The sequence below is a fragment of the Fukomys damarensis genome, unplaced genomic scaffold (genome assembly GCF_012274545.1).
Source record: "Fukomys damarensis isolate Sample0158 unplaced genomic scaffold, DMR_v1.0_HiC HiC_scaffold_5, whole genome shotgun sequence".
Taxonomy (NCBI): Eukaryota; Metazoa; Chordata; class Mammalia; order Rodentia; family Bathyergidae; genus Fukomys; species Fukomys damarensis.
This window is the reverse complement of record NW_022900917.1, coordinates 57,260,594-57,286,737: the sequence shown is the minus strand read 5'-3', so window position 1 is coordinate 57,286,737 and position 26,144 is coordinate 57,260,594. Positions and strand designations below refer to the sequence as shown.

The following is a 26,144-nucleotide window of genomic DNA, read 5'->3' as shown; positions in this document are numbered from 1 at the left end:
ATAAACTTTTTTTTTTTTTTTTTTTTTTTTTTTTTTTTTACCAATTTTGGCCCAATTTTTGTCTTCATTCAAACACAGGAAATTCTTCGAACTACCCACTATAAAATAGATCCTAACTATTGGTTGACCTATTTGCTTTATTAGTTTTCTACTGCTTCTGTAACAAATTTTCACAAGCTTAGTGGTTTAAGGCAGAACAAACTTGTTACCATATAGGTCTGGAAGTACAAAGTCTGCTGTAGTCTCACCAGGGTAAAACCAAGTCAGGCTCCAAGGGAGGAATAATCTCTTAACTCCTTGGAGTTGCTGGCAGAATCCTGTTTCCTTGCTGAATATAAATGGAGAGCCAATCCATCCTCTAGAGGCCCTGTGTTCTTTGGTTCATGGCTCACTTTCTCCATCTTCAAAATTTGCAGTGGTGGGTTGAATCAAGTCCTTAATATACCATATCTCCCTGAGTCTTTCTTGTGCCTTTCTCTTAAAGACCACGTGACTAGCCAAGCCTCCCTAAACAATGTGAGGTATTTGTCCCAATGCGAAAGTTTTTTTGTTTTTGTTTTTGTTTTTGTTTTTAGGACAAGGTCTCCCTATAGACTGCAAGCTGACCTTGAACTCACTTTGTAGTTCAGGCTGGTCTTGAACTTGCAGTGATCCCCCTGCCTTTGCCTCTCAGGAGTTCTTAATTTAATGCCAGTGATTATATTCACAGATATTAAGGATTCAAACATGGATATCTTTGAGGTCATTATCCTGTCTATTCCATGTTTTAGTCCCCCATGTGAATACTGAATGTTTTTAAGTATTAATATTTCTTATTATCAGATATGTGAAGCCATAAATCAAGAAGAACAGGTTTGAGTACTCCCAAAAATATATATGAATATAGTCCAAATTACTACTAAGATACTAACATGAATGAACACACTCAAGCATCTTTTCTGGTCTTCTAAAATTAAGTAATTTCTCCTATTTTTGAAAGACATTGAAAAGTCACATATCTTTTGGAAAAAGAGACAAGAGAAAAGATGGAGATTACTTCTTTTGGGGGGAAAGTTTACTTTTAAATAGTTTTCACTTACCTTCCCTAATAGCAATTGGATTTGAACTGGAGAGTTTCCATTGCTACAGGGTGAAAGCATCATCAGAGATAAAATGGAAAGGAAAAAGAAAAAGAAAACTTAATTAAATGGCAATTATCTACAGCTTATTAGCTATATAAAACAAAGCTTTTAAGTAATTTACAACCTGACTATCATCAGAATATGGGTTGGGGTACTATGAAATCTTCAATAGAAAGATATAATAATATTTGAAAGAACGCTTTCTTAACAGAATAAACAGGTGTCTACTGTTATCAGAAAATGCTTTTTAGATTTGAGCCCTTTTGCATATAAGTTACATTTGAGAACCTTTTCTCGGGACACACCTGAGAATGAAACTGAATTATCAATGACGGCCTTAAAAAAAAAGAGAAGAATCAGTGGTTTAACACTAATTTCTAATCAGATCCTACAGAAAGGAACAGCCCGCACGGCAGCTGTACTTTTCCCAGGGTTAATTACCTTTCACTGCTCTCTACTAATGAGTCAGCTGTTCCTGTCATCGCACACTACACTGGTTCATCTGGAGCTCTAGCTGTGGACAAACACAGGAGTGACAGTCCTATTTACATACGGGGTGGGGAGAGGTTGTGCAAAGATTTCAAAAGGATTTTTGTTTTTAAATCCTGTAATGCTCATGTTTTTCCAGGCTAAAAATACTTTTACAAATAAGGTTTTACTTGGTCGACTGTTGTTTTTCTGCCAGGTCATGGGGTTCACCATCCGGAGATGTAAAACAATGCCAAGGCCTCAGAAAGAAACGAACTTTGTCAACCCCATAGAAAGCTTTATCCTACTGATGCCTCAGCACCATGACAATCACCCCACAGGATGGAAGATGGATAGCTTTGGAAGTTTGTGGCTCCCTTTGCTGATAAAAAGATGTCCTTAGAAAATTCATATGATAAAATTAAATTCAAAGGAAGAAAACAATCTAAGAGAAAAAGATCTTTGAAACTGCTTTGTTTGTGCATGAAAAATTAAGTTAGAAATATTGACAGTTTTGCAAAAAAAAAAAAAAAAGACAAATATTATGCTTTTACCTGTGCCTAGATCATTATCAGAATATATGGCTGTAGATGGCTTACTGCCTAAGTAATACTTTTACCCAAACAGTGGCTCTGTTTTTCATCTCAAGATATAGAAATAGTGTGCCCTTATGTGGTTTTGAACAATGCAGCTAAGGAGTTTATATGTCTCCCCTTTTATTTCACAGGTAGCTGAGAGGGATATACAAACGGTCAAGCATCAGTAGAGTTCTACTTTGACAGCCTCCCAAATGCCTCTGAATAAAGGATATTCTCCCACTGGTAAGTTGCTGGTTCTAAACCACAAAATCTGAAGTCAGTGGCTCTCTCAAATTGTAATATGCCTGCAGCCGCCTGGGTGTCTGGCTATCCTGCAGGTACAGGTACATCCCAGGTCTGACTTGACATCATGCATTCCTTATAAGGGCCTGGGGGGCTTGTGCTGAGCCATGCCCTATGCTGACTAGCAAGTGACAGACAGTGGCTTTCAAACAGGAGCCTGACTCAGGATCACTTGGAGGCCTTGTAACATCTGACTCCATGCTCCTGAAACACACAGCCTGAGAACCTGCATCTCCTAGAAATCAAGATACTGGTGGTGATGGTGGCTTAGGGACCACACTTTAGAACCATTGCCTTAACTGTTTCCTGTTAAATATCCTGGAGAATCCTAACGCCAAAGGCTGAGTATTCTACATCCCCAGAGAACAGAAGCTCTTCCACTTTACTCTAGAGTTATTTATTTGCCCTGGTTTTAATGTTTTATGATAGAGCGGAACAGATAGAAAGGAAATGTTCTGGCCTATCATTGAAATACATTCTGAGAAACACTTTAAGGCTTATTGAACTTGATCTTCCCTTCAGATGAAGCCATTCATGTCAAGAAAGAAACAGCAATTATGTACTTCTTCATTACAGGTGTCATTACCAAGTGCAAGCTCACAAATTATAAACCTAAGACTTTGCATAATATTGAAACTTGCCAAAAGCAAAATAAAATATGAGAACAAATTAATTACAAATTATAACATAAAAACAAATTTAAAAGTCTAACAACAATGCAAATTTCCTTAAGACACTCAATGTTTTACCAGGGCTAGTGAATTTTAACTTATTTTTTAAATGGTACAATGTGTTTCTCATACACACAGATATGTGAGGTGTTCTGTGTTGATTATTGCTATTTTGAAGAACACATTATTCTGAAAACTTCTTGGAGGATGGAAAAACCTTTTAGTCTAATACTAAGAACACATTTGCATTGAATTTCATATAAGTACTTCAGTGCTAGAGCTCTCAAAAGAGCATTTTGCAACATTGTTGCTGGAATACATATTTTATAAAGGAGAGCAGTAATAAGAGAAATTATGGAATGAAGAAAATTTGCTGAGTGTTTTAGTTTTAAAAAAAAAGGACGGTGATTCTCAAACATCAAGTTACTCACTGACCAGAAGTTTTAGTGTTGATTCACTCATACCAGGAAAGATTATTTTGTGTTCTGAAACATAAACTTATTTCCTAGTACACCAGTAAAACTGAGAGACTAGGACTCTATGCATGAATATCAATATACATACAAAGATATTTTAAGCAATCAGTGCCCCTGAAGAATGCTTTAGTTTTGCTATCCCAGAAACTTATTTTAAAAGTATTTATTTTAAAAGTATGTCTCACCTAAATACAAGAGGATAATATCACAAATAAAGAAGTTGGTTAATACCAATGTAATAGAATATTATTCAATTCTTTATTTTCTGTCCTCAAGTCCTTATTAGGCCTCTATTCTCCTGGGGAACAGGGGAATCCATGCCAAATGGTGGAGCCTTCAGTGAATAGAGGAATACAGCGTTTGTGCACTTTAACATGGAAGTCTTTTCTGTTGTACAAATCAGAGACAATAAAATACTAAAATACAAGACAGAGGGAGGATTTTTTTTTGGTAGTACTGGGTATTGAACCCAGTACCTTTGCATTGAGCTATACCCTCAGCTCTTCTTAATTCAAAAAAAAAAAAATTTGAAATCATAACTTGCTAAGTCACTAAGTTGCCAAGGCTTGGCTTCAATTTGCGATCCTCCTGCCTCAGCGTCTCAGAGTTCTGGGATTATACTGATGAAATATGAATGATGAATTTGAATTTATTTCTTGATAATTTAGGAGAGCCATCTGATGAGTTTGATAAAAACAATGCCCCCAAAGTTCAAGCACCAGGATATATAGTTCAAGTAAAGAAAAATCTGTAACCCTACAAATTTAGAAGTAAGATATGTGACATCATGAGTTGAGCCTGTAAGTGAATGTCAGGATCCTAACTGATCCCTGGAGGTGTTTTGGAATTATCATGAATCTGACTATGGAGAGCTAGTCATTTGGACATCCGAATTTATTATCATCTCACGTGAGTAATCAAGGGTCAGTATAGGTCACTTCAGCCTTTTTTGTCCTATGCTTATCCAATTGCAGTGTATTATTTTCACTAGCTTTCATCAACCAATTGATCCTACATCACAGCCTCTCATTAGCACAGGCAGATTACTAAGAGAATCTGACCTTCTTGATATTCTTAAATCAAAATGAATTAAAATTTATCTACTTTATCACATAATGACAAATCACAATTGTCTATATTTATGGGGAACAAAGTGATGCTATGATAAATATATACAAGGTGTACTTATTGAATCATCTAATTAACATATCCATCACCTCAACTATTTATCATTTACCCAATCCAGCCTTTGACCAGCATCTCATTCTCTACTCCGCATACTCCAACAACCACCGTTTCTATGTGTTCACACCTCACCTACTTTTAGGTTATATTACATTTTTCTGAAACAGCATGTGCAGGAATAAAATGCCTTAGAAGAGCTACAGAATCCCTGGTTTTAAAGACCTAATGCATACGATATGCTTTTAATGTGAATGAGAAGAGTGCTTATGAAAAGACCTCATTCTGAGGAAGCTGGATGGGTGTTCTTGTTAACTCTTTTTGCCCCAGCCTGGGGCTTGTTTTCCCCTCAGATGCTCCACCTGCCCTACCCGAGCACCTAGGGTACATTTCCACCTTCAACATCTACTCCACACTGCAAGATTCTTGGACAAGGATGTGCTTCATTGCTGCCCCTCCAGGAGCAGGTGCTCAGCCACAGGACTGTCATATTGAAAGAGGATCAGATGACTAATTCATGGAAATTATAATAAGGCCACTGCCTCAGTGATATGCAATTTAGAAAAACAATGGATCGAATACTTGGGGATGAAATATGCAAATCCAGTAAAAATGATGTTGATGAAAACATAGTTTAGAACAGCTTAGAAGACTAATAAATGCAATGTTCAATGTATATAACACTGTATTATTGATGTTATGTATGAAAATTGGGGAAGCAAGAAAGAATCTTATGAGCAGTTAACTTAAAAATTAAGATTCATTTTACAGATTAAGAAAAAGCAGATAAGCAAAAAACAAGAAATACTAGGATATCTTTAAGACACTTTACTATTAACTTGGATGCATGGGTAGGAGATTTACACATCCAGTGACTATAATCATCAGGAAAGTCATGTATTAGCATTATAGGAGTGATTGGCATATTAAGAAGGCTTTAAAAATGAAATTTTTAAATTTCTGAAAGTGCAGGAAATAAAATTGAAAAATAATGGACAAAATGCAAGATTATGTATTACAGACAGATAAATGAACATGCCTAGGAACACAGGGACTTCAAATTAGATCATGGTGTTCAGGGCAAGGAGAAGGTAAGTAGAGGGTGCTAAGAGATCCAAAGGAGGCAGCAGATGAGCACAACATCAGATGAGGCTTTCAACATTGGCTGCCAAGAATTGCACAGTGGTACTGACTGACTGGGGCAATGGACTAGGCATCTCATGGTTACATTGTCTTACGTACTTACATCTCACAACAATCTAAGGAGTCAACATCAATAGTTCCAATTTAAATTGAGTGAATGTAAGTCTTGCTGTTAATAAGAGCTACCATGCAAACCCACATCTGACGCCAGTGTTCTTCCCGCTGTGTTGCTCTGCCTTAGGGTGATGGGAAGCTGTATGTCTGCATGTCTTTCTTGAGAAAGTCACAGAAAGACCCACATGGGCTGCTTAGGAAATGTCATCTTTTGTACTGCATTTTTACTGGATATAGAACACTGAAAAATCAGTACTAAGGACTAAGTTGATGGAGACTGAAATATGATACAGCCATAAAACTGGTGTGTTGGGGAAGACAGTGATAAACGACCTGAGAGATGTTGGGCAGATGATGGAGACAACATGCTCTGGTCCAAGGCACCAGAATCAAAATTGGGATACTTTTGTCTACACTACCACTGAACTCCGTTTGAATTCTACATCTGATGCTTCACTGTGATCTCAGAATAGCATTTAACCTCCTTAATCATCAGTTTTCTCATCTGGTTAAAAGAGACAGCAACAGGACTTCCCTCGAGCTGTGGGTTTTAACCTCCTTAATCATCAGTTTTCTCATCTGGTTAAGAGACAGCAACAGGACTTCCCTCTAGAGCTGTGGGATTGCATGTTATGCAGAGGGAGGCAAAACACACAGCAGACACTCAGTACAATTCTATGATCCCAATAGAGACTAGTCATTCTACAGAGCCCATAGGTATGGGTTCCACAAAAATTACTGCTGTGTGGACTGATGAGGACATGTGTTGATGAGAGTGATTGATTCTTTGGAAATGTTCTTTAAGAGAACATGTGATTAGTAGGACAACTCATTAATATTACTTCAAAAATATTTATTGATTACTTTTGATATTCTTATGCTTTTGTTAGGTACTGTTATAAATGCTATGTGTATATTAAATCAATCTGCACAACTATATCATTCAGAGACTATTAATTATTCTATCTTTAAGTGAGGAGATCAAACCAGAGAGCCTAAGTCCTTACCCAGGATCTTATATCTACTAGGAATTAGAATCTAGCTCCAAAGCCCATGTGTTCCATCACAGCAGTCTGTCATCACCATGGGATGAGTGGCAGAGATGCAGGAAGAGATAACACAGAAACTGTACTCCAGTGTGGGAAGAAAGCCCAAAGCCAAGGGGTCAATTAGCGCACAGTGCAATTTAAAGCAGTGATCAGTGCTACAAGAAAGTAATGTAGGCCCGCAGATGGAAGCTATTTTAGATTGAGGTAGGAATACCCGTTGTTGTTGATTTGAGAAAGAGTGCAAGGACCATGGGCCAGAGTGTAAGCAATTAGGGCTCTAATATAACACCAACAAAAACCAACACAAACTGGGCAAAAGGCTTCTCTCCAAAGAAGATCTGCAGATGACCGATATGCACATGAAGAGATTCTGGGTATCATTAGTCACTAGGGAAACAAATCAAAACCACAATGAGAAACTACTTTATACCTATTAAGATGGAAATAATAAAAGACAGATAACAACAAGCATTAGGGAGAGTGTTAAGAAATCAGACTTTCAAACACTGCTGGTAGAAATATAACATTGATTCATCCACATAGGAACTCAATTAGCATTTCCTCAAATAGTGAAACATAGATTTGCTATGGAATCAAGCAATTTGGCTGCTAAGTATATAACTAGAAGACATAGAAACATGTATCTACACAAGAAATTGTACATAAATACTAATAGTATTGCTCCTCATTGTACCCAGAAAGTAGAAACAACCTAAATGTCTATCAGCTAACGAATGGAAAGTAAGATTCGGTATATCTAATTAATGGAGTACTCCTCGGCAATGAAAAGGAATAAAGTAGTGATACCTGCTAAAACACGAATGAGTTTGAAAACATTATCCTCAGAAAGCCAGCTCAGTTACAAAAAAATCTATTGTGTGACTTCAATATATATATATATATATGCATATATATATATTGTGTGACTTCAATATATATATATATGCATATATATATATGCAAAAACAGAGTAGATTGATTTGATAGCTGTCTAAAGCTGGAAAGAGAAGGTTTGAGAAGGTGATGAATAAGAGATGCAGTTTCTTAGGGGGGATAAAAAATATTCAAAACTGATTATGGTGATGAATGCACAACTATGAATACACACCAAGGGCCACTAAACACACTTTAAATGAGAAAATTGTATAGTGGGTAAGTTATATCTCAATGAGCCTGTTAAAAACAGGTGGATCCATACAGACCATAGTAAGGAATTTACATTTTTGAATGTATGATAGAAAGCTCTTGGACAGCTTGGAACAGAGGCATAAAACAGGGAAATCAGTTTCTAGCCCTAAGTCAATAGGGCAAAAAAAGATAGGTCCAGCATGGGTGATGGTAAAGGTTAAGAGAACCAGTAGATGAAGTTCTAGCCCCACTGTGAACCAAGAAAAATACAGAAATGAGTAATTTAACTGCAGAAATATGTGCTGTTTGCGCTGATCCTAGCTCATTACTCCCCACTCGTCGACACGTGTCCTCTATGGAGAAAAGCCAATCTCTCCCCTCTCTAAATCCTCCTACCCCTTCTTCCAGACTGCTCCAGATGGAAGAAGAGTCCCCACTTTCCCTTTAACCCTCTTAATTGCCTGCATCTTTTAAGATAGCTCAAATCCAACAGGAAAATCCTTACCCCCCCCCGTTCTTTGGTTTTCTTGTATTGTCTTCTGAGTTTCTGTGCCAATATCAATTACAAATAAAATTTAAAAGTTAGATGGAATCTCTTCTTTTTAAGAAAATGTAATCATTCATAAAAACTAACATGTTGAAGGAACTTACACTTTAAGGCCATTTTACCCCGTCAATATAGGATTTTGCTACCTAATTTTGCAGGCTGTTCTGAAGCAATCACCTGAAGAGTGTTAGCGGCTCATCCTTTCATGTGCAAACCGATCTCCCTGCAAGCATGCTTCCTTGTTTCCTGTGCTTGAGATGGAGGAAGCAACCTCCTGCTTTTTGAGGTTAGGTTTTTGCTTATATTCTCTTTTATTACATTTGCCTCTTAGGTCCTCTTCTTTTTTTTTTTCCTACACCCATCTTTTCAAACTTTTCAACTTCTTATTTCTTCTGATTCTTTCTTCTTAGCATATAAATATATTTCTCTTCTCTGTATCACTATCTCTATTCCTTAAAGTCAAACTTCTTAAAATTCCTGGACTCCCCCCCCCCATTATTTTCTTTCCCTAAACAACTCATGGCCATCTGGCTTTCAAACTCTGATTCCACTGAAGTTCTTCTGGCTACCAGCAAGGCCCCCTCTGACATATTAAATCCTGTTTAATTGTCATTTTCTGAGCAATTAACACTATTGCCCAGTCTTTCTTTGAGAAACTGTTATATCTGTTTTCATGATATTTTGGCTTCTTATGGCCTTCTCTAAATTCATTTTTTGTTGAGTTCCCTTTCTCCATCTTCTCATTCAAAGTTGCTATTCCCTGCAGCCCTCCCCACCCCACAGTTTTGGTTCTTTTTTTTCACTCCATATATTTTCCTTGGTGAACACATCCAAATGTTTTCTTCTTCATCCTGGATCTCAGCTTTGAACTTCATGGATCAGCTGCATACACAACAACAAAACAAGATTTTCTCACTTTTCAGAATGTACAAAAGTCCAGAGTCTTTTCCTCCTCCTTCTGAATTGCCTATCTTGGTTAACCATTCACCTTGTTATCCAAGTCAAATGTCCATCGTTTATGACTCTATGAGATTTCAAATCTACATTCTGGGCTGGCCTCTTCCATAGAACAAGTCCCGCTCTATTGTGACCCATCTGAGCACTCATGTCTGATCCTTGGTGCTGGACAATTGCTAAAATACAGTGGACTCTCAAGGAGTTTGTCGAATAGATAGAAGACTTTTTTTCAGCATTAGGGCTCAAATGCAAGTCTTCATAGATTTAGGTAAGCGCCCTACCACCGAGCTTCGTCCTCACTCTGGTTTCAAGATTTTTTAAGTCCCTCTTCAGTGAAATCTTCTGTGATGCTACCTGTAAGCCATATTTTTGGAGATTTGTCTTTTAGAAGATAAACAGAATTGGCTATGCCTGGCGAGATGCTCCGGGTACACATTAAGACTGAGTAGCAGAATAGAACCATATGTGGCAACATCCTGTTTTAAGCTTGCACAGGCCACGGTATGGCAGAAAAGTACTGTCATGTGAACAGTGGCCCAAACGAAGGTGGGAGCATCACCTGTGTCACTTGGCTCTACTTTGTCTGACAAGGACCTGGAGGGCAGCTGCTGTGGCCTATATTTATTCTCTGTGCTTCAGAAAACAATCAGGCACATAAGGAGTTCTTAGTCAAGGAATTACACAGAACCCCAATAACCTATTCATAATTTTTTAGCTCAGCTATTTACATTTTCTTTACTGCACCTCCTGGAAGCTTTAATACATAAGAAGTACAAACACCTTTTTCAGTCTTATCTGGCTAGGATAAAATATTTTGAACTTGTGAACTTGATGTGATATCTATAGAGAAGGGTTTTAATGATAGAAATTTTCATTCTTAAATTTTTTTTTCAACAAACACTCATGAATTTCTCAATATGGTTAGAGTTTCTCTGCTAGGTACTGAGAAAGATACAATGATTTTAATTATAGTTTCAATTCTAAAGGATTTTTGTTAAACCTCGTTAACTTGACTGTTTTTTCTCACCATTGTATTTTCAATGTGGTGTGTGCAAAAGATTAAAAAGTGCCCCCAGGTTAATCATCTATAGTAATTTAAGGAAACTATATGAGTATTGTAATAGCAACTGCCTAATTAAGATCTAACATATAAAAACAAATATTACAGCATGTCTAAACATGTTTGTAACCTGTAATCTAGGTTTCCAAATACTTTTTTAAGGAGCAGAGCCTTCTTTCAAGTAAAATGCTAATGACAAGGCCACAGAGAGAAAGCACAGAAGCAGAATGTGTGGCACCTAGGTTGACTTGTACTTTGACCATGCAGCTATGGAGTCACAGCTGGTACAAGGCACCCCCACGGCACTTCTTTCCCATCTCTGCATAGGGGGTGATAGCATGTTTTAAACTATAGGCTATTGTTGTGGTGGTGGTGGAGGCTTTGAGAGTTAGAAGAATGTACGCTTATAAAATACTTCGAAGAGTGATGTTACATATTTCATTACTATTATCGTTATAGAAAAATATTTTCCACTTAACACCAAAATAAGTACAGGAAAAAATTCAATTATCATATGTTTTAATATCTATGTTTATACTCAGAGAGCTAAGATTTTTGTCTCTTTGGCTAGATGTTTAACTTCTGATCTGATGTGCAGCATAGAGCAAAAGCTCATGTGGTTCTTATATCAAAGTTAATTAGCATGCTAAATGCATATGTTTTGGAGAAGTATAATGAGTGCCTACGCTGTCTTTGCACTATTTTTCAAATTCAGTAGATGTTTTAATTATAAACATTTCATAGAGTTATAGAATTTAGGGGTGAAAAGGATCCTGGGGTCACCCTTAATGTGACATGTTGTTGGTAAGGAAAGTAAAGGAATTTCTCCAGTCGCTTCATCACGATGGTTAAATTTCTTAGTGATACTTAACTATAATGAAACTCAAGCATACCTGTGACCCTGTGTCAGTTGAAAACTATGTTATTGACCCTGGTTTTTTACCTATATTCTGTTCCCAGAATCTGTGTAACAAAGGCAGAGATTAAGAACACAGTTTTGTGAGACAGTTAGATTTGGGCTAAGGTCACCTCATGCCAGTGACCTAGGAAGCACATCCTTTCTCTTGGCCTCAGCTGCTTCTTCTGTAAAGATGGGATGCAAATATGATGAGTATTAAATGATACAATCCATGTAAAGAATGTAACAGTATGCCTTGCAAGGTGTAAGCATTTGGTAAATGTTAAAGGTTATTATTGTTACTATAATTATAGTCATATATTTCATCATTGATGTAAAAAAATCCATATATACAATATTGGTATAATAAGGTGTTTTTTTTAATTACTTAATGGTAGGAAATAGTTCTCTAGTTGATGATTTCACAGAGTGTGTATGTGTGTGTGTGTGTGTGTGTGTGTGTGTGTGTGAAAGAGAGAAAGAAGCAGAATAGTAAAACTGTGTACCTGTGTTTCTATTATGTGACAAAGCAAAGCCCTGGGGGCCGGTGGCTTCTCTAGATTCCCTTCCACTTTACTTGCATTTTTTAGTGACCTGTTCTACATAATAGCTCTAATATGTGAAAACTAACCCTTGAAATACTATTGGTGATGAAGTTTGATTATGGAAGAAACATTCTCCAAGAAGTGAATGAATCAGACACAAAACTTGAGCAAATTTCAAGTGTTTATAGTCGGAAAGAAGGGCCACATGATGATACCTACCATGGGAATGCAATCAGTGCATGATTTTACCACACCCCTTAAAAACGGAGTGCTTGGAAATTTGACCTTTAAATCAAAATGTCTATGTCAAAATGTACAAACTGTTTTACAATTGGAAATCTAGACTGGAAGGTTATTCAACTGAATCTAGTTCAGAAAAATAAAAATGGTGAAATATTTCATTGGTTCAAAAAGTCTAAGTAAAATATGCTGAATTTACCTGTAAAAGCCAATGTAAGCAATTCTGGGAGGGTTTTTTGTGTGTTCATATTGGCTAGACTTGGAACCTGCCTTTTGGAGTAAAATGACAAAGCTTTAATCTCTAGGAAAAATATTCCCAAATATGTCGTAGAAACTAGGGTAATCCTTCATGAAGTCAGAAGCAGAAGTGAAAAAAGAAAAAGAAAATTTAACTTCTAGCATTAAAATTAACCAAAACAGCAACTCTGATCCCCATTCTTTCATTTCACCAGGTCTGACATTCTGCAGATGACCGCCCTTATTTGTCCCTACATGTTTTCCAAAATATAAAAGTGAAATAGAGTCCCAAGGGCACTGTACTTGAAAGGTTATGAGAGTTAGAGAATTTTAACCATGCCTGCCAAATCAGCAGATGGCTTGTGATTATAATTATATGCATCAATAAAACGAATAATCTTTACAAAATTTGAATTTCTACTAAAGTAAGGGATTTAGTAAGCAGATGCAACAGAATGCATTTTCTTTAACCCTTTTGGTAGTCACTGGTATCTTTTACACACAAAAAGACGAAGCGCTCTGTATATAAAAGGTTGCATACTCTAATTTTTGCCCTTTTTCCAGACGAGTCATATTGTAAGCCTCAATCTTTTCCTGATTTCATTTTCTTCATGAGCATATTTCATCCTCACCTCATTTTCACCCTTCAGAGTAGAAATGTGAACACTAATTCCCTACCATTGTTTTAAATTTGGAAGAGGAGAATTTAAAGTGGTAAATATCTCCATTCTAAATCATACCAAAGATATACAGAAACAAGCGAGCTGCGGATGCATCTTTCTAGCTTATGGTATTTTTAACAAATTGTTTTCAGTAACAAAGTCTTTCTTTTTGAAATATCTTTAAGAATCTATATCATAAACTAAAAATATTGTTTATTCTACTTAAACAATTAGCCATTTCATTTTGAGCTGGTTCTGTGTAACACTATGAGTCATGGTGACTAAGTTTTGTCTCAGGCCAGGCATGAATATGAATACAGACAAAAACTGGACACATAAATGACACAACTGACAGAAGGATGAGGTGAGGTTTTTACACACTGGCCTTTAGCCAAGCTCCCTAAAGAAGACAAACCTCATATTTTAGAAAAATTAAGTTGAATTAACTATGCAACTTTTAAATTTTGGAACAAGTCAAGAAAGTGTACCACAAAAAAAAAATCAGATTTTTTTTGGGGGGGTAAAATAGTAAAGTCAATGTATTTCCTGGAATTATCAAATGTAACTCTTTCTTAGACTAGTTTAAATTAATAAATATTTAACTAGAAAAGCAAAAATTATAAATTTTAAGTATATTTAGACAACATGCATTTAATATAGACACTTAGAAATGTATTTATGCTATATAAATCAAATAAAATGCTCTAAACAGCTATTATACTATTAACTTAATTCTATTTTATGGTGTAAGTTACTAATAAAATTGCAAAGGCATTGGCGTTTTCATGAGTTAATAAAATTTTCCTGTAGACAAAAAATATGTGAGATAAGAAATTCTTCTTAGCATCAACATTCTCCTGAAGTTGCAGCTAACTGTACAGGTCAAAACCCATCAGAAAAATTATTCCTATAATCGAAAATCTAAAGAGTTAGACTAAAAAGTATTAAATTCTTGTCTGAAAACTTATAAATTTAATCAAATCATATTTAAATTATTGTAAGGAAATCCAGATATCACTTAATTCACTGGAATGAAATTTTAAAGACAAAATATTCAATAATAAACAAAGTAAAACTCTTTTTCATGTGGGTGGTAAAATAAAACAAAATATTTTCAGTACCAATGTCTTTTAAGAGGGAACATTTATACTTAATTCAAAGTTTCAATGCAAAGAAATATTCTGAGCCAAAAACATAAAAAAATCTCAAAGTTACAAACAATAAAATCATTAATAAAAGCATGAGAAATAAACTCTGTAAGCGCAATAGTTAAAGAACTTTGCAATAATTATTTAAATTCTAGATATTTCTTTTTTAATGTAAAGGAAATTAAATATTTTGGCTTACAGAAAATTTAAGCTGAAGGATAATGGAATTCTAATATGTTCTTTTGGTAGCTACTAATAAAACTATGTACATATAAAGCATCTACTTAATCATGTATAATTAAAATGCCTTGAGTATTTTTAACACGTTACCTTAGGCTTGACATGAGCATGCAGCCACATAAAATGGAATAGACACAATCCTTCAAGGGATCTCACAAAATCTGGGCTCTGAAAGTGAGAACAGAAGAAAAAGTTCTGAACTGGTGGATGTGGACACATAGGAAGTGTGTGACATGGCAGTGGCTGTCCACGTGCTCTTTTAAACTCCAAGTGCAAGTTTAAAACACCAAATATGATACACCAAGAGCTTGGAGCACCCACCACCACCTTTGACCCCTGTCAAACAGAGCAGAAAACTCAGGCCCAGAAAAGCTACAGAATTTATCCAGGGTCCACAGATTGAGTGGGAGAACCAGGTTTCAAATGTATGATAAACTCGAGATGAGACCATTGCAGATTCTCTTGTGACTTTTTGTCCCTTATACAGTACTTATACCAACTGCCTTATTCTTGAGGCAAAGCCTTATCTCTTGTTTTAGATGGTGTATTCTTAGGATACAGAAAGGCTCTATATTGCTCTTGCACCTACTAAAATCTTTTTAACCAAAAGAGTTTAATATTCACTTGTTATATGAACTGGGATAAAAGTTCAGTAATACAAAGTTTCCTCTTTCAACAAAAATCAAGGTATTCAAATTTTTTTAAGAAGGGAACTATACAACAGGAAAAAGAAAAACAGATTCTTTGCTAAACAAAAAACCTTTCAAATGAAAGACCAATACTGGTAGAAACAAGTTTGCATAAACCAAAAGTAATGATCTCTGCCCTCTGATCTTAATTACAACACAACCCTGTTTTGCTTTGAAGAATGGCAGATACATTTCTGTGAAAGTATGTCCACACAGTTTTATCCACAGAGATGCAACTTACAGACTTCAGGCAAGTTTTTCCACCCTATACTTCGCCTGTGAGAGTGGGAGTGTATAGCATCCAAAAGGATCGTGTGTTTTCTGAGGCATTCACTCCTGCACTAACAGGATGAACACTGCAACTACAGAAAATAAATTATAGCACATGATATTCAAATTGCAAATGTTCAGCACAGAAGGAAAATGTGATATATACACCTGAAAGGATAAACTAGTAGTTGCATAAGTCTACCCTAAACTGAAATTGCTAGGTAGCAACTGTAGCCATTTTCAAATGGCTTGATTTTTCCATGTTTCTTATCATAGGGAGGACATGAGGATAAATGACATATTAGAAAAATCTCAACTTAGTAAAATCAAAATATATCTTCCCTACCTAGGTTTCCCTTGAAATTAACAAGACATTATTATACTACCCTGTTTGGGAAATTTCTTTCTTTCTAAATTTTGTTTATTAAGAAAAGAATATTTAGAGTTCAAAATACATATTATTATCTGCTGTTCAGAGACACACCTAGTCCTAAACAGATTAAATAAGTGAAAGGAACATTATGAATACATTTGAAAGCGGAAAAGTACTTCAAGACAAAAATAGTAAAGAAGTATGTGACCTGTGATCACTCAGACCATATCGTGAACCTATATTATGACTCTCATGAATATTAATAAGCTATTTATTCTGCATCAAAATATCCCTCTATCCTTACATAAATAAAAATGTTTCATGTAAGTAATGCAAATTAGCAAACTTATTTCTATATAATATAGTTTTAATCCTTGAACACATGATTATGTTCTAATATTAAATGACAGTGCCTTTAAAAATTGAACCTTGACACTGATATTATGAATACATCTATCTTATAACACCACACTTACATTAACAATACTTTTTTAATGTTTTCAGTGAGAGTGTCAAGAGTTTATTAAACCACTGACAACACACTTAAGCTGACAATTCTTAGAATAAAACATTTAATTTACCTGAATGTCTTGTAACAAAATCATCCTCTCTTGAACTAAACATCCTCTGAATACACACACCTAAGGCAGACAGGCATTTCAGCAAGGCAAATAAGACTTTCTGGCAACTTCCTGCTGCCATATTTCTCTAAAAGGATCCTGCAATGTTACACTTCAATACTACAAATGCATTTTTTTTTTCAAACGAAATGCTGCTTCAGTGTCAGATAGCTTTGATTTCCCCCCAAGTACAGCAAGGAAATAATCACTAATCCTATTCAATATTATAGGCTCACAGCAATGATTTTATTTTCAGATTCAAGAGAACTGAAAGAAAGAGAGAAGCATTATTTTCTTGTTTTGTTGTGTTTGATTGACTGATTTTTAAGATACAGATCAAGGAAATGGTTATCCTATGTATGCTAAATACATATTAGTGGCTGGGACATTTCATATCATCAAGAATGAACTTCCTTGCTCACATTAATGACCCACGTTTCCATTACCTTTCAGAAGCAGTAGGACAAACTAAAATTAAAGTTGCCTCATGCATTTGAAAGTTTTCAAACCTGCACACGCACCTGAATGACAGATATTTGTGAAAGCACCCTTTCTCTAACACATAGTTGACCTCTAAAATTCATGTTCACTGCCTTTTGGGGTATACTTGACTTTTGAAATTTATAAACTTTTGTGAAATGGCAAAGGAAAACAACAAAAACAACACAACAAGAGCGCTGATCACTGAAGCAGTATTTCCAGACGTAATAGCAAAATCCCCTCATCCTGACCTACTTGTCGAGAAAGACGGACTTTCGGCCCCACCGTTAGGCTAAGATTGGTTCCACTTTCTCCCTAGGGCTTAATTGCCAGACTGACTTACCGGTGCCTCCTAGCCTTTGTTCTGCCTCTCACGCTGACATCAGGGAAGCAGTGATGTAGAATAAAGCAGGGTGGGCTAGGTTAGTCCAGTGTTTGTGTCGTTGTGTGGTGTGCAGGGACACTCTGTGATACTCTAGTGAGCTGTAAGCTTTTTTTGTAGGCTTTGTGTCATTTACTTAACGACCAATCTCATTAGCTGCCAGGGTACAATGGGCTGATGCATTTTCTATGTACACACTCTACGCAGTGACCCTCAAGGTTGCCGAAGGTCTATTTAATCAGTCAAATGCTGAATATATTTGCAGTAAATCACTAAAAAAATTTTAAAATTGGACCACCAAAGTACCTTACAGGCTTAATATTTACTTGTGGTTATTCACAGGTAATAAAGTGCATGTATATTTAGCCAAAAGGAAGGCAGAGTGGGTGAAGATGAATTGTCTACTTTGCACTGATGAGCTTAATTTTAGGAAACTTTCAGGATTAAAGATTTTTCCTCTCAACAAGTAAATAGGTTTTTAAATTTAATTTCTTAGCTTAATTCTATAAAGCACAACAAAACATAATCGCTTCCCTGAGCAATTTCTCCTTGCTGCTAGCTGCCCCCCACTCCTGAACCTGCCCCCTGCCCAAGCAGTTTTCAGAACTGGCAAAGTTGCATTTCAACCCCCTTTGAGTTCCAAGGTAAAAACCCTTTTAACTCCTATGAAAAATGAAATGCTGAGCGCACTATGAATGAAGACAGCTGTCCATAAGTATCAGGGAGAGTTCTATTGTCCAGCTTGTCCCTGGATAAAATGAATACTTTACAGCAGAGGCTGTTCAGCTTGGCTAAAGAGTGTGGGGAGAAGGGGAGGAGGTCACTGGAGATTTCGCACACTAATTTAATCTGGGAAAAGGACAGGCTCTGCATCTCCCTTGAACAGACTGGCAGCAATCTGGGCCCCCACAGAACTATCTCCTTTTGCCTGTGCTCTATTTATTCCTTATCTCTGTTTACCAACCGCTAGGTCCCTTTCATTCACACCATGAGGCCGTTTTCCTACTATCAGTCAGCAGCTGACACTGTGGAAGAGCCTCAAAGGCAAAAAAAAAAAAAAGAAGAAAAAAGAAAAAAAGATCAAAACTAAACCAAAGCTGTCTAAACAATGCAACAGTACAAGTAAATGCATAAACCCTGATTCTTAACCCAACCCACAGGGTGCAAACAGAACCTTTATAGTAAATCCAACAAACCCACCACAGTGAGCTATGGGCCACAGAGAAAGAGAAGTCAAAACACCATTCATGAAATCACCATCCAAAAGGAATGGCTAAAATGGACACTGGCTACTAAAGCAGCCCTTGCTCTCTGGGATATTCTTATCTCTATCACAGAGCAATTAACTGGCAACCAGGAAACACCTTTTCAGACAAGGTGAGCTACGTACTTACTTCTAAGGCAAACTTCACTCTTATGAAAATGCTAGCAGTTTTTAAAAAATCCACCAACATGATTACACATTACAAGAATGCAATATTAACTTTCTAATACTTTATTATTGCACTGGTTGAAAGGAAACGATTCAAAAAACTTCACATCAAACCTTCACTATATTTATATAAAGTCCTGTATTAAACGTTTCCCCCATGTCTTATGGATTTTACCTCCTTATGCAAAATTAATTAGCATGGCAGAGGGAAAGGGAAAAGACTTCTTCAGGTACAACTTTTTGATCTTTAAAGCCCTCTGCAGGGTGTGATTGGAAAACAATGTGAAGGACAGAAAGGAGAAAATGAAACCAGTGTTATTCCAATCTTGTAACCTTTTAATAAATATGAATTTTGAAACTAAATATGATTTACTTATATTAATAGTAAATATTAAATAATTTTGAACGTTTCAACAAATAGGAGAGGATGCTTGCCCAATATAAATAGGTCGCTGAAGTTCAATATGTCACTGAAATTGAATATACAATTAACAATATATTTGTACATAAGCATATATGTAAATGCATATATTACAATCATAGATATACACTCTACCTCCCATATATACCTAAGCAAAATGAGAAGGTACATAATTTATACTGCCTGTAGTTCTATAGATTAAATACTGAAACTTTAAATCTCCCTGAGTTTTTTAAAACATTGAAATGATTGGAAATGATTGGCTATTGTCATAAAAAAAAAACACCGTATTGACTCAATCACTAGTACCTTTACCAAAAAGGTGTGACAATGTAACTCATTATCTAGGATGATCAAATGGACCAGATTTCAGTTTGTATTTTCACCTATATGCATTATGAGCAATGAAGTCTTTACTACTTGGATCCTTTTTTCCAAATGAATTAATGAATTAAATTTATCCTTTCACCAGCTGCTAGGCAGCAGATGGAACCATTTCTGAAGCCTTGTTGAATTCAATCCATAAAACTCATTTCCTAGGATTAGCAGTCCAAAGTTTCTTTTAATGTTTATATACCGCTTGGGATTTTGAATTTCATGATGTTAAACTTTCAATTTAACTCTTCTTTTTGCATTTCATATCAAACAATTATGATCTTTTGGATTTCTATAGCAGGCATGGCAGGTCACATAAGGACAGGAATTAATTTCAAGAGCAATAAAGTCATGCAAGTTACAATTTTTTGATGTTTGTTCACATTGCTCTACTACCATAGAGATTATTTGCACTGTGCCTCCCTATTAATGTTAACATGCAGAGTTATATATTTAATAGCTAAAGTTTTTGTTTATAAACATATAAATAGTTTAAAGCTGTATCCAAGAGCACTCACTAACATTACAGAAGTTTAAAGTTTGGCTAGGTCTTGCAACTTCGGTATAAGATTGTTACATCATGTGCAAATAAGGGCTGTATCTGCCAGGTTAACTTATCTAACAAGAATGTAATCCTGCCCTTTAAAAATGGTGACAAATCTAATTACACAGGGTATATAGATATGCATTTTATAACTGTTAACTTTTAAGGAACAAGCTACCATGGACAGCTCCGATATTTCTATTCTTTTCTAGATCACTTTGCAATTGTTTATTGTAAGAGAATCCACAAAACTTTAAATCATGATATTACAACATATTACAGCCACTCAAAAAAACTCTCCTTTAAACATAACTAAATTAGAATCTTATAAAAGTTCCAATGCACTTTAAAATAATTTGAATACAGCCACCCCATGTTCTCCAAGGTGCAGTGCATCCAAATTTAGAATATAAAAGCTTTTAAGCTTAAAATGATGCTCCTCCTGTAACATAAATATGACTAAAAAAGTGAATCACTCTTATGTGCAACAGTGATTTCCGCTAATTTGGCACAAGAAATCTATATTAATCTAATATTGTAGTAAACGAAGAAGGCCACATAATAATCATCACTGAGTAATTGAATATTTAGAAGAAGGAGGAAAGAACACTGGTAATCTTAGGTTACAAGCACAAAAGTAGGAAACTCTGAAATGATATTCGCAAGGAAAAATAAAAACAAAGTTAGGGAAAGTATAATTTCAGTCCTATTTTGGATTCTGAATCTGATTATTCCCTACAATTTATTATTCCCCCATTGTAAAGATAGTCCATATAATTATATTCAAGATTTCTTCATAAAATTTTCATTTTAATATATTGGGTTTTGCAGTGTCAGTTATTGTTTAAGATATTTTGATGTAACTCTTTGTGACAATAAGCCACACTTCTTTTTAAAAAAATAAGACTGGAGAAGTTATATTACATGCTTTTCCCATTAGCTGCTTTGTTCTTCAAAACTGAAAAAAAGATCACTACACCTCTTTAAGGAAACTTTGATTAGTCCCATGTATATCAAAGCAAGCATCTTTATGCTGCATTGCTAAGGCAAAAGGAATATGAGCCAAAGTACTACTTATCTAAGTATCTGAAATTTTTCTCTGCACTAAGAAATCTTTCACTGAAATCATCCTTCTGCAAAATTACATCAAGGTTGATATTAAGTATTTCTCATTCTTCAGCCTTCTCTAATCTTACGCTTTAACTTTCTAAAGACTCTTCTGACATCCACATCTATCAGAAATGAACTGTATCATTTTTAAAGGACAGACTGCTGTTATTCAATGCCCTAAATCTTTGAATACAAAATTATATGTACAATACTTCAACTTACCAATTTAAATTTCTTAAGGACATCCCAAAACTCTTTGCATATAGCTAATACCAGAATTTTGATTTTTCAACAAAGAATATATGAAACTTCTTTTTGATAATAGCTTTTTGTGTAAAATTATGTTATCAACCCTAACAAGATTTCAGTTCTAGAAACATGTCCAATTTGAGATATCACTGATAATTTCTGTGATCTTAAAAAATTACTTCTACTTTTCTGCAGCGGAAAAAAGTGTGCTCAGTCTCATCTCATATCAAATATTTTCTGTTGCAAATTCATAGGTTTCAAAAATGTTTATGAACAAAGGCGTTACTGATGCAGTATAAATGCAATTGCACCATGACATTTTATTCCCAAATCCTTCTCAAAACAGATACAGTAACCTTTTTTTTCCAAAGAGAGAGAGAGAGAAATAACATTTTAAATAATGTCAAGTATACATCACAGCAGAAACCAAAAACAAGTTCAAAACAAACATCAGAAAACCTTCTGAACTTCAACCTCTGGTAACACCCCCTACCACCCAACCAACCCCCTGCCAGAAACAAAAGTATCTGTTATGACTGAAGACCTGAAAACTTGCTCACACAGTCTGAGTGACTTAAACATCAGGGTGGAAAGGATGCCGTTGAAAAGTTTTAAACTTACTTTTTTGTGTGTTTCCAAAACTTATATTTCTCTCCTCCCCTGTGTGCTGAAAGGACACACTAAAGCTGTTTCTTTGAAAGGTAGTTCCCATGATATGACATCCAGTGGCTTTGACTGCTTAGAGATAAGCACCTGCGTGTGTAGCCCTCCTTACGTCACACCTCCCTATTCAGACCTTCTCAATATGATTCACATTTGCACATCAACAGCCTCGTGCGCATACACAGATTTTTTTCGGCTCTGGGCCCAAAACTTTCACTTTAATTTTCATCACATGATTGCTGTGGCATATGTCCTTCCAAACCGCCCATATATCAGTCATCATGCAAATGAGATGGAATATCACTCCTCTGCAGCAGATGGCCAGGGATGATAACAATGGCTCAACAGAGGAGATTCAATGTCCCTGACTTTATCGCCACGGCAACAACAACCTAAAATATATGTAATGGAAGTGGTGCTTATTAATTTTGCAAGCTCGAGTGTTCTGATTTTGTGAGTGAATGGGCTGAGTTAAAAAGGGGGCTGTGTCCTCCTGCCTCTGGAAGACTATCTATAAAAGCCAGGGACCTGGAAATTATTTTCAGTGACTAAGAAGGCAACAGCCTAGCAATTATTTGAGTAATTAGGTGTAATTCCTCCCTGTAGGCCTTGTACCCTCCTGTGCTTGCTTCACAGAAGCTCACGAATTAGACAGGCACAGATACTGAAAAGAAAAGTGCCTCAAGATACAGCGGGAGAGCTTGCAGGAGCCCTGTCACTTGGCCTCCACCAGGCTTGGTAAACACAAGCCCCAAGCTATAAGTAAATAGAGGCCCCACTTCACAAACACAGACCAATTAAAATGACAAAGGCAACCACACTTTGGGGTGGAGCTTAGGAAAGCTTTATTCTGCACTGGGCTCCATGTGAGTTGCACACAGAATGGTCTCTTAGTTCAGGGCACCAAGCTCTCTGTTTCCATTACTGGCTGTCACAACTGGACACGAGCACACACACACACACATCTCTCTGTAGGTTGTTCTCACCCAGGGTTTTTGCTTTTTTCATTGTCTTACTTTCATCCCTGACTCCAAGTAGATGTTTGATAGGTTTGCAACTCCAGGTAGTATTTTTTTTTTAATTAAATGATCAAAAAATCAATCCTTTGAAATCTACAAGCCCTTCTACATTTTAAAAGAATGGCTAGCCAACTGTCAGCACTAGTGAGAGCTTTTATGAAACAAGCAAGGATGAAAAATGGAGTGAAAAATCTTGTCTCCAAATACTTTCCTGGAACTCTTTTAAAAACAACATTTGCAACATTTTCACATTAACCAATTAAAAATTCGTTTTGCTCATAGAGCTGAATTACATTTTAACATTTTTAAAAGAGTTTAAGTATACTTCTTTTTCATTCTTTTAAGGAAAACCACTAGGTAGTATCATAAAAGCAAACTAGTCTCTGGTTTCATGATTTTAAAAAAAACCCAGACATTTATAAAAACTTACTTCCTTGGAAGTGGGTAGCTGCAAACACAGACAAACAAACAAAAAAGAATTAAAACTTTCTCACATCTTTTCAATATCAGCAAACCTCAGGCACTGTGCTAGGCTTTCTATACAGATCAGGAACATGAGATAAAAGATATCAGTCTTCTCTTCCAGCAGGCTCTAAACACACTTTGGGGGCCCTTACTGTCTTACAATATGTTAATGTTTTGAGAGGCACTCCCCTGTAAAATCCCCTAACCTGGGATGCTGGTTCTCCAAGTCCCTATTGCTCAAAGCAAAGCCACAGTCTACTACTTGCTTAAATATAGTACAATGTTAGATGCTTTACAACTGGACTTTTTAAATAGCTACGTTTCCCCTGTGAGGGGGTGTATACACAGAAATCCACTTTCCTTCCTAGCATGTGGGTTAATATTAATTCATCAATGTTTTACAATATGTTTGGCATTGTAAATAATAAATTACATAGTACAAAACTTCACTGTGCTATTTAAAGGTAACACTCCAATGCAGGAAAACGTAGGAGCAGCACATAGCTGATGTGAAAATCCCCACACTGTGAGAGCACAGAGAACAGGCTCCTAATGAACCCCCACCCTGAGGTCCCAGCTCTACCCTTAGGGAGCCCACACAAGGTACACAAGGGCGTGCTCTAGGAACGGTATAGCAACCATGTGACAGTCAAGTCACCCAATCAAGTGCAGTGACTCTACTGGGTATCAGTACAACCAAAATAAATGTCACCTACTACCAGGAATTTAAAACGTAATAGTTTCATAGAAATGTAAGTGACATATCATACTATTTTCCTATTTAAATTGCACAATTTAAAAATTTGTAGCATATTCATAATTGTATAACTGTCACCAAAATTTTAGAATGTTTTCCTTACTCCAATAGGAAATATTTTACCTATTAGCAGTCACTCCCTGTTCTCCACCCTCTCGCTTCTCAGTCCCCTCTCTCAGGCCCAGGTCACCACTAATCTACTTTCTGTCACTATAAATCCACCTATTTGGGAATATTTTATAAAAACGGAACCATAAAACATGTTGTTCTTTATTACAGGCAAATTTCACTTTCGTCTTTTTAAGATTCATCTACATTACAAAACTCATCACTTCGTTTCTTTTTATTCCTGATTAATATTTTGCAGTATGTGGATATACATGGCTATTCACCATTTTATTTATTCACTTTTCATTTGATGGGCATTCATGACTAATGCAGCTATAGATATGAGTATGCATTGTGTGGACATATGTCTTTATGTCTCTTATGTACAGACCTGGAATGGAATTGCTGTATCATTGGCAATCCCTGTGTTTAGCTGTTTAAAACTTTCGAATTCTTTCCAAAGTGTCTGCATAATTTACATTCCCTCCAACAGCATATGCGTACTCCAATTTCTTTCCATCCTCAGCAACACTTGATATTACCTTCTTTATTGTGGTCATCTTTATGAGGAATGGTATCTCACTGTGGTTTGCACTAGCACTTGTCTAATGACTGATGATACTGAGCATCATTCATGTGTTTATTTTATTAACGGTCTGCTCAGACTTTTTGCCCATTTTTCAAATTGACTGAATTTCTTTTTAATACTTGGGTGTCTAATTTCCTTTTATCATACTCTAGATACAAGTTTTTGAAAAATTAATTGAATTGGTACATTTAGGGTATACAATATGATGACATTCATCACTGGAAATTTGCAACTTTACATAATCCATCTTGGTTCTTATTTATTCCCTATTCCCCTGCCCTCTCTTCAACCACTCCACCCCTCCCTATCTACAAAGAATTTGTTTTCATTTTCCATTTTCTCACATAAATTCCATTCCTTCTTTCCTTCTCCCCTCACCCTTCCCATTTCCCCTTCCCTTTGCCCCCTTTCTTCCTATTTCATATTATCCATTATACCTTTTAGTCCTTATTTGCACTTTTAGTTTCTCACACTAGAGAAAAAATCCAGTATTTACACTTGTGTCCTATTTACTTCACTTAAGAATATTGCTTCAATTTGCATACATTTAGTTACAAATGTCTCTAATTTCTCATTTTTATGGCTGAGTAGTATTCCATTTTAGTTAAAAAAAAAACACAAAACATCACACATTTTCTTTATCCAGTCTCCAGTTGATGGGAAACTGGGCTGCTCCCAAATTTTAGCTATTACAAATTGGGCTGCTATGAACATGAGTGCACATATATCACTGTGAAATGATTCTTTTAATTCTTTAGGGAAGATACCCAGCAGAGGAATACCTGGGTCAAATGGGACTTCCAATCCTAGTTCTTTAAGGTATCTCCGTAT

At 35.9% G+C, this 26,144-nt stretch overlaps 1 protein-coding gene across 3 annotated transcripts in view; it reads right to left on the bottom strand.

Moving 5' to 3' along the window:
• The window catches only part of St18 (ST18 C2H2C-type zinc finger transcription factor), a 310,680-nt gene that overhangs the window by 110,833 nt on the left and 173,703 nt on the right, over positions 1-26,144 (bottom strand). The window contains exons 1-2 of one of the 3 annotated variants that reach the window (XM_033760734.1): positions 17,543-17,610; positions 14,858-14,935 (exon numbers count right to left, since the gene is read on the bottom strand). In XM_033760734.1, coding sequence (XP_033616625.1) covers positions 14,858-14,887 — 30 coding nt within the window. In that variant the 5' untranslated portion in view covers positions 14,888-14,935; positions 17,543-17,610. Of the gene's footprint in view, positions 1-14,857; positions 14,936-17,454; positions 17,508-17,542; positions 17,611-26,144 lie in introns of those variants that run through there. The other 2 variants (XM_033760736.1, XM_033760733.1) reach the window with 2 other exon arrangements.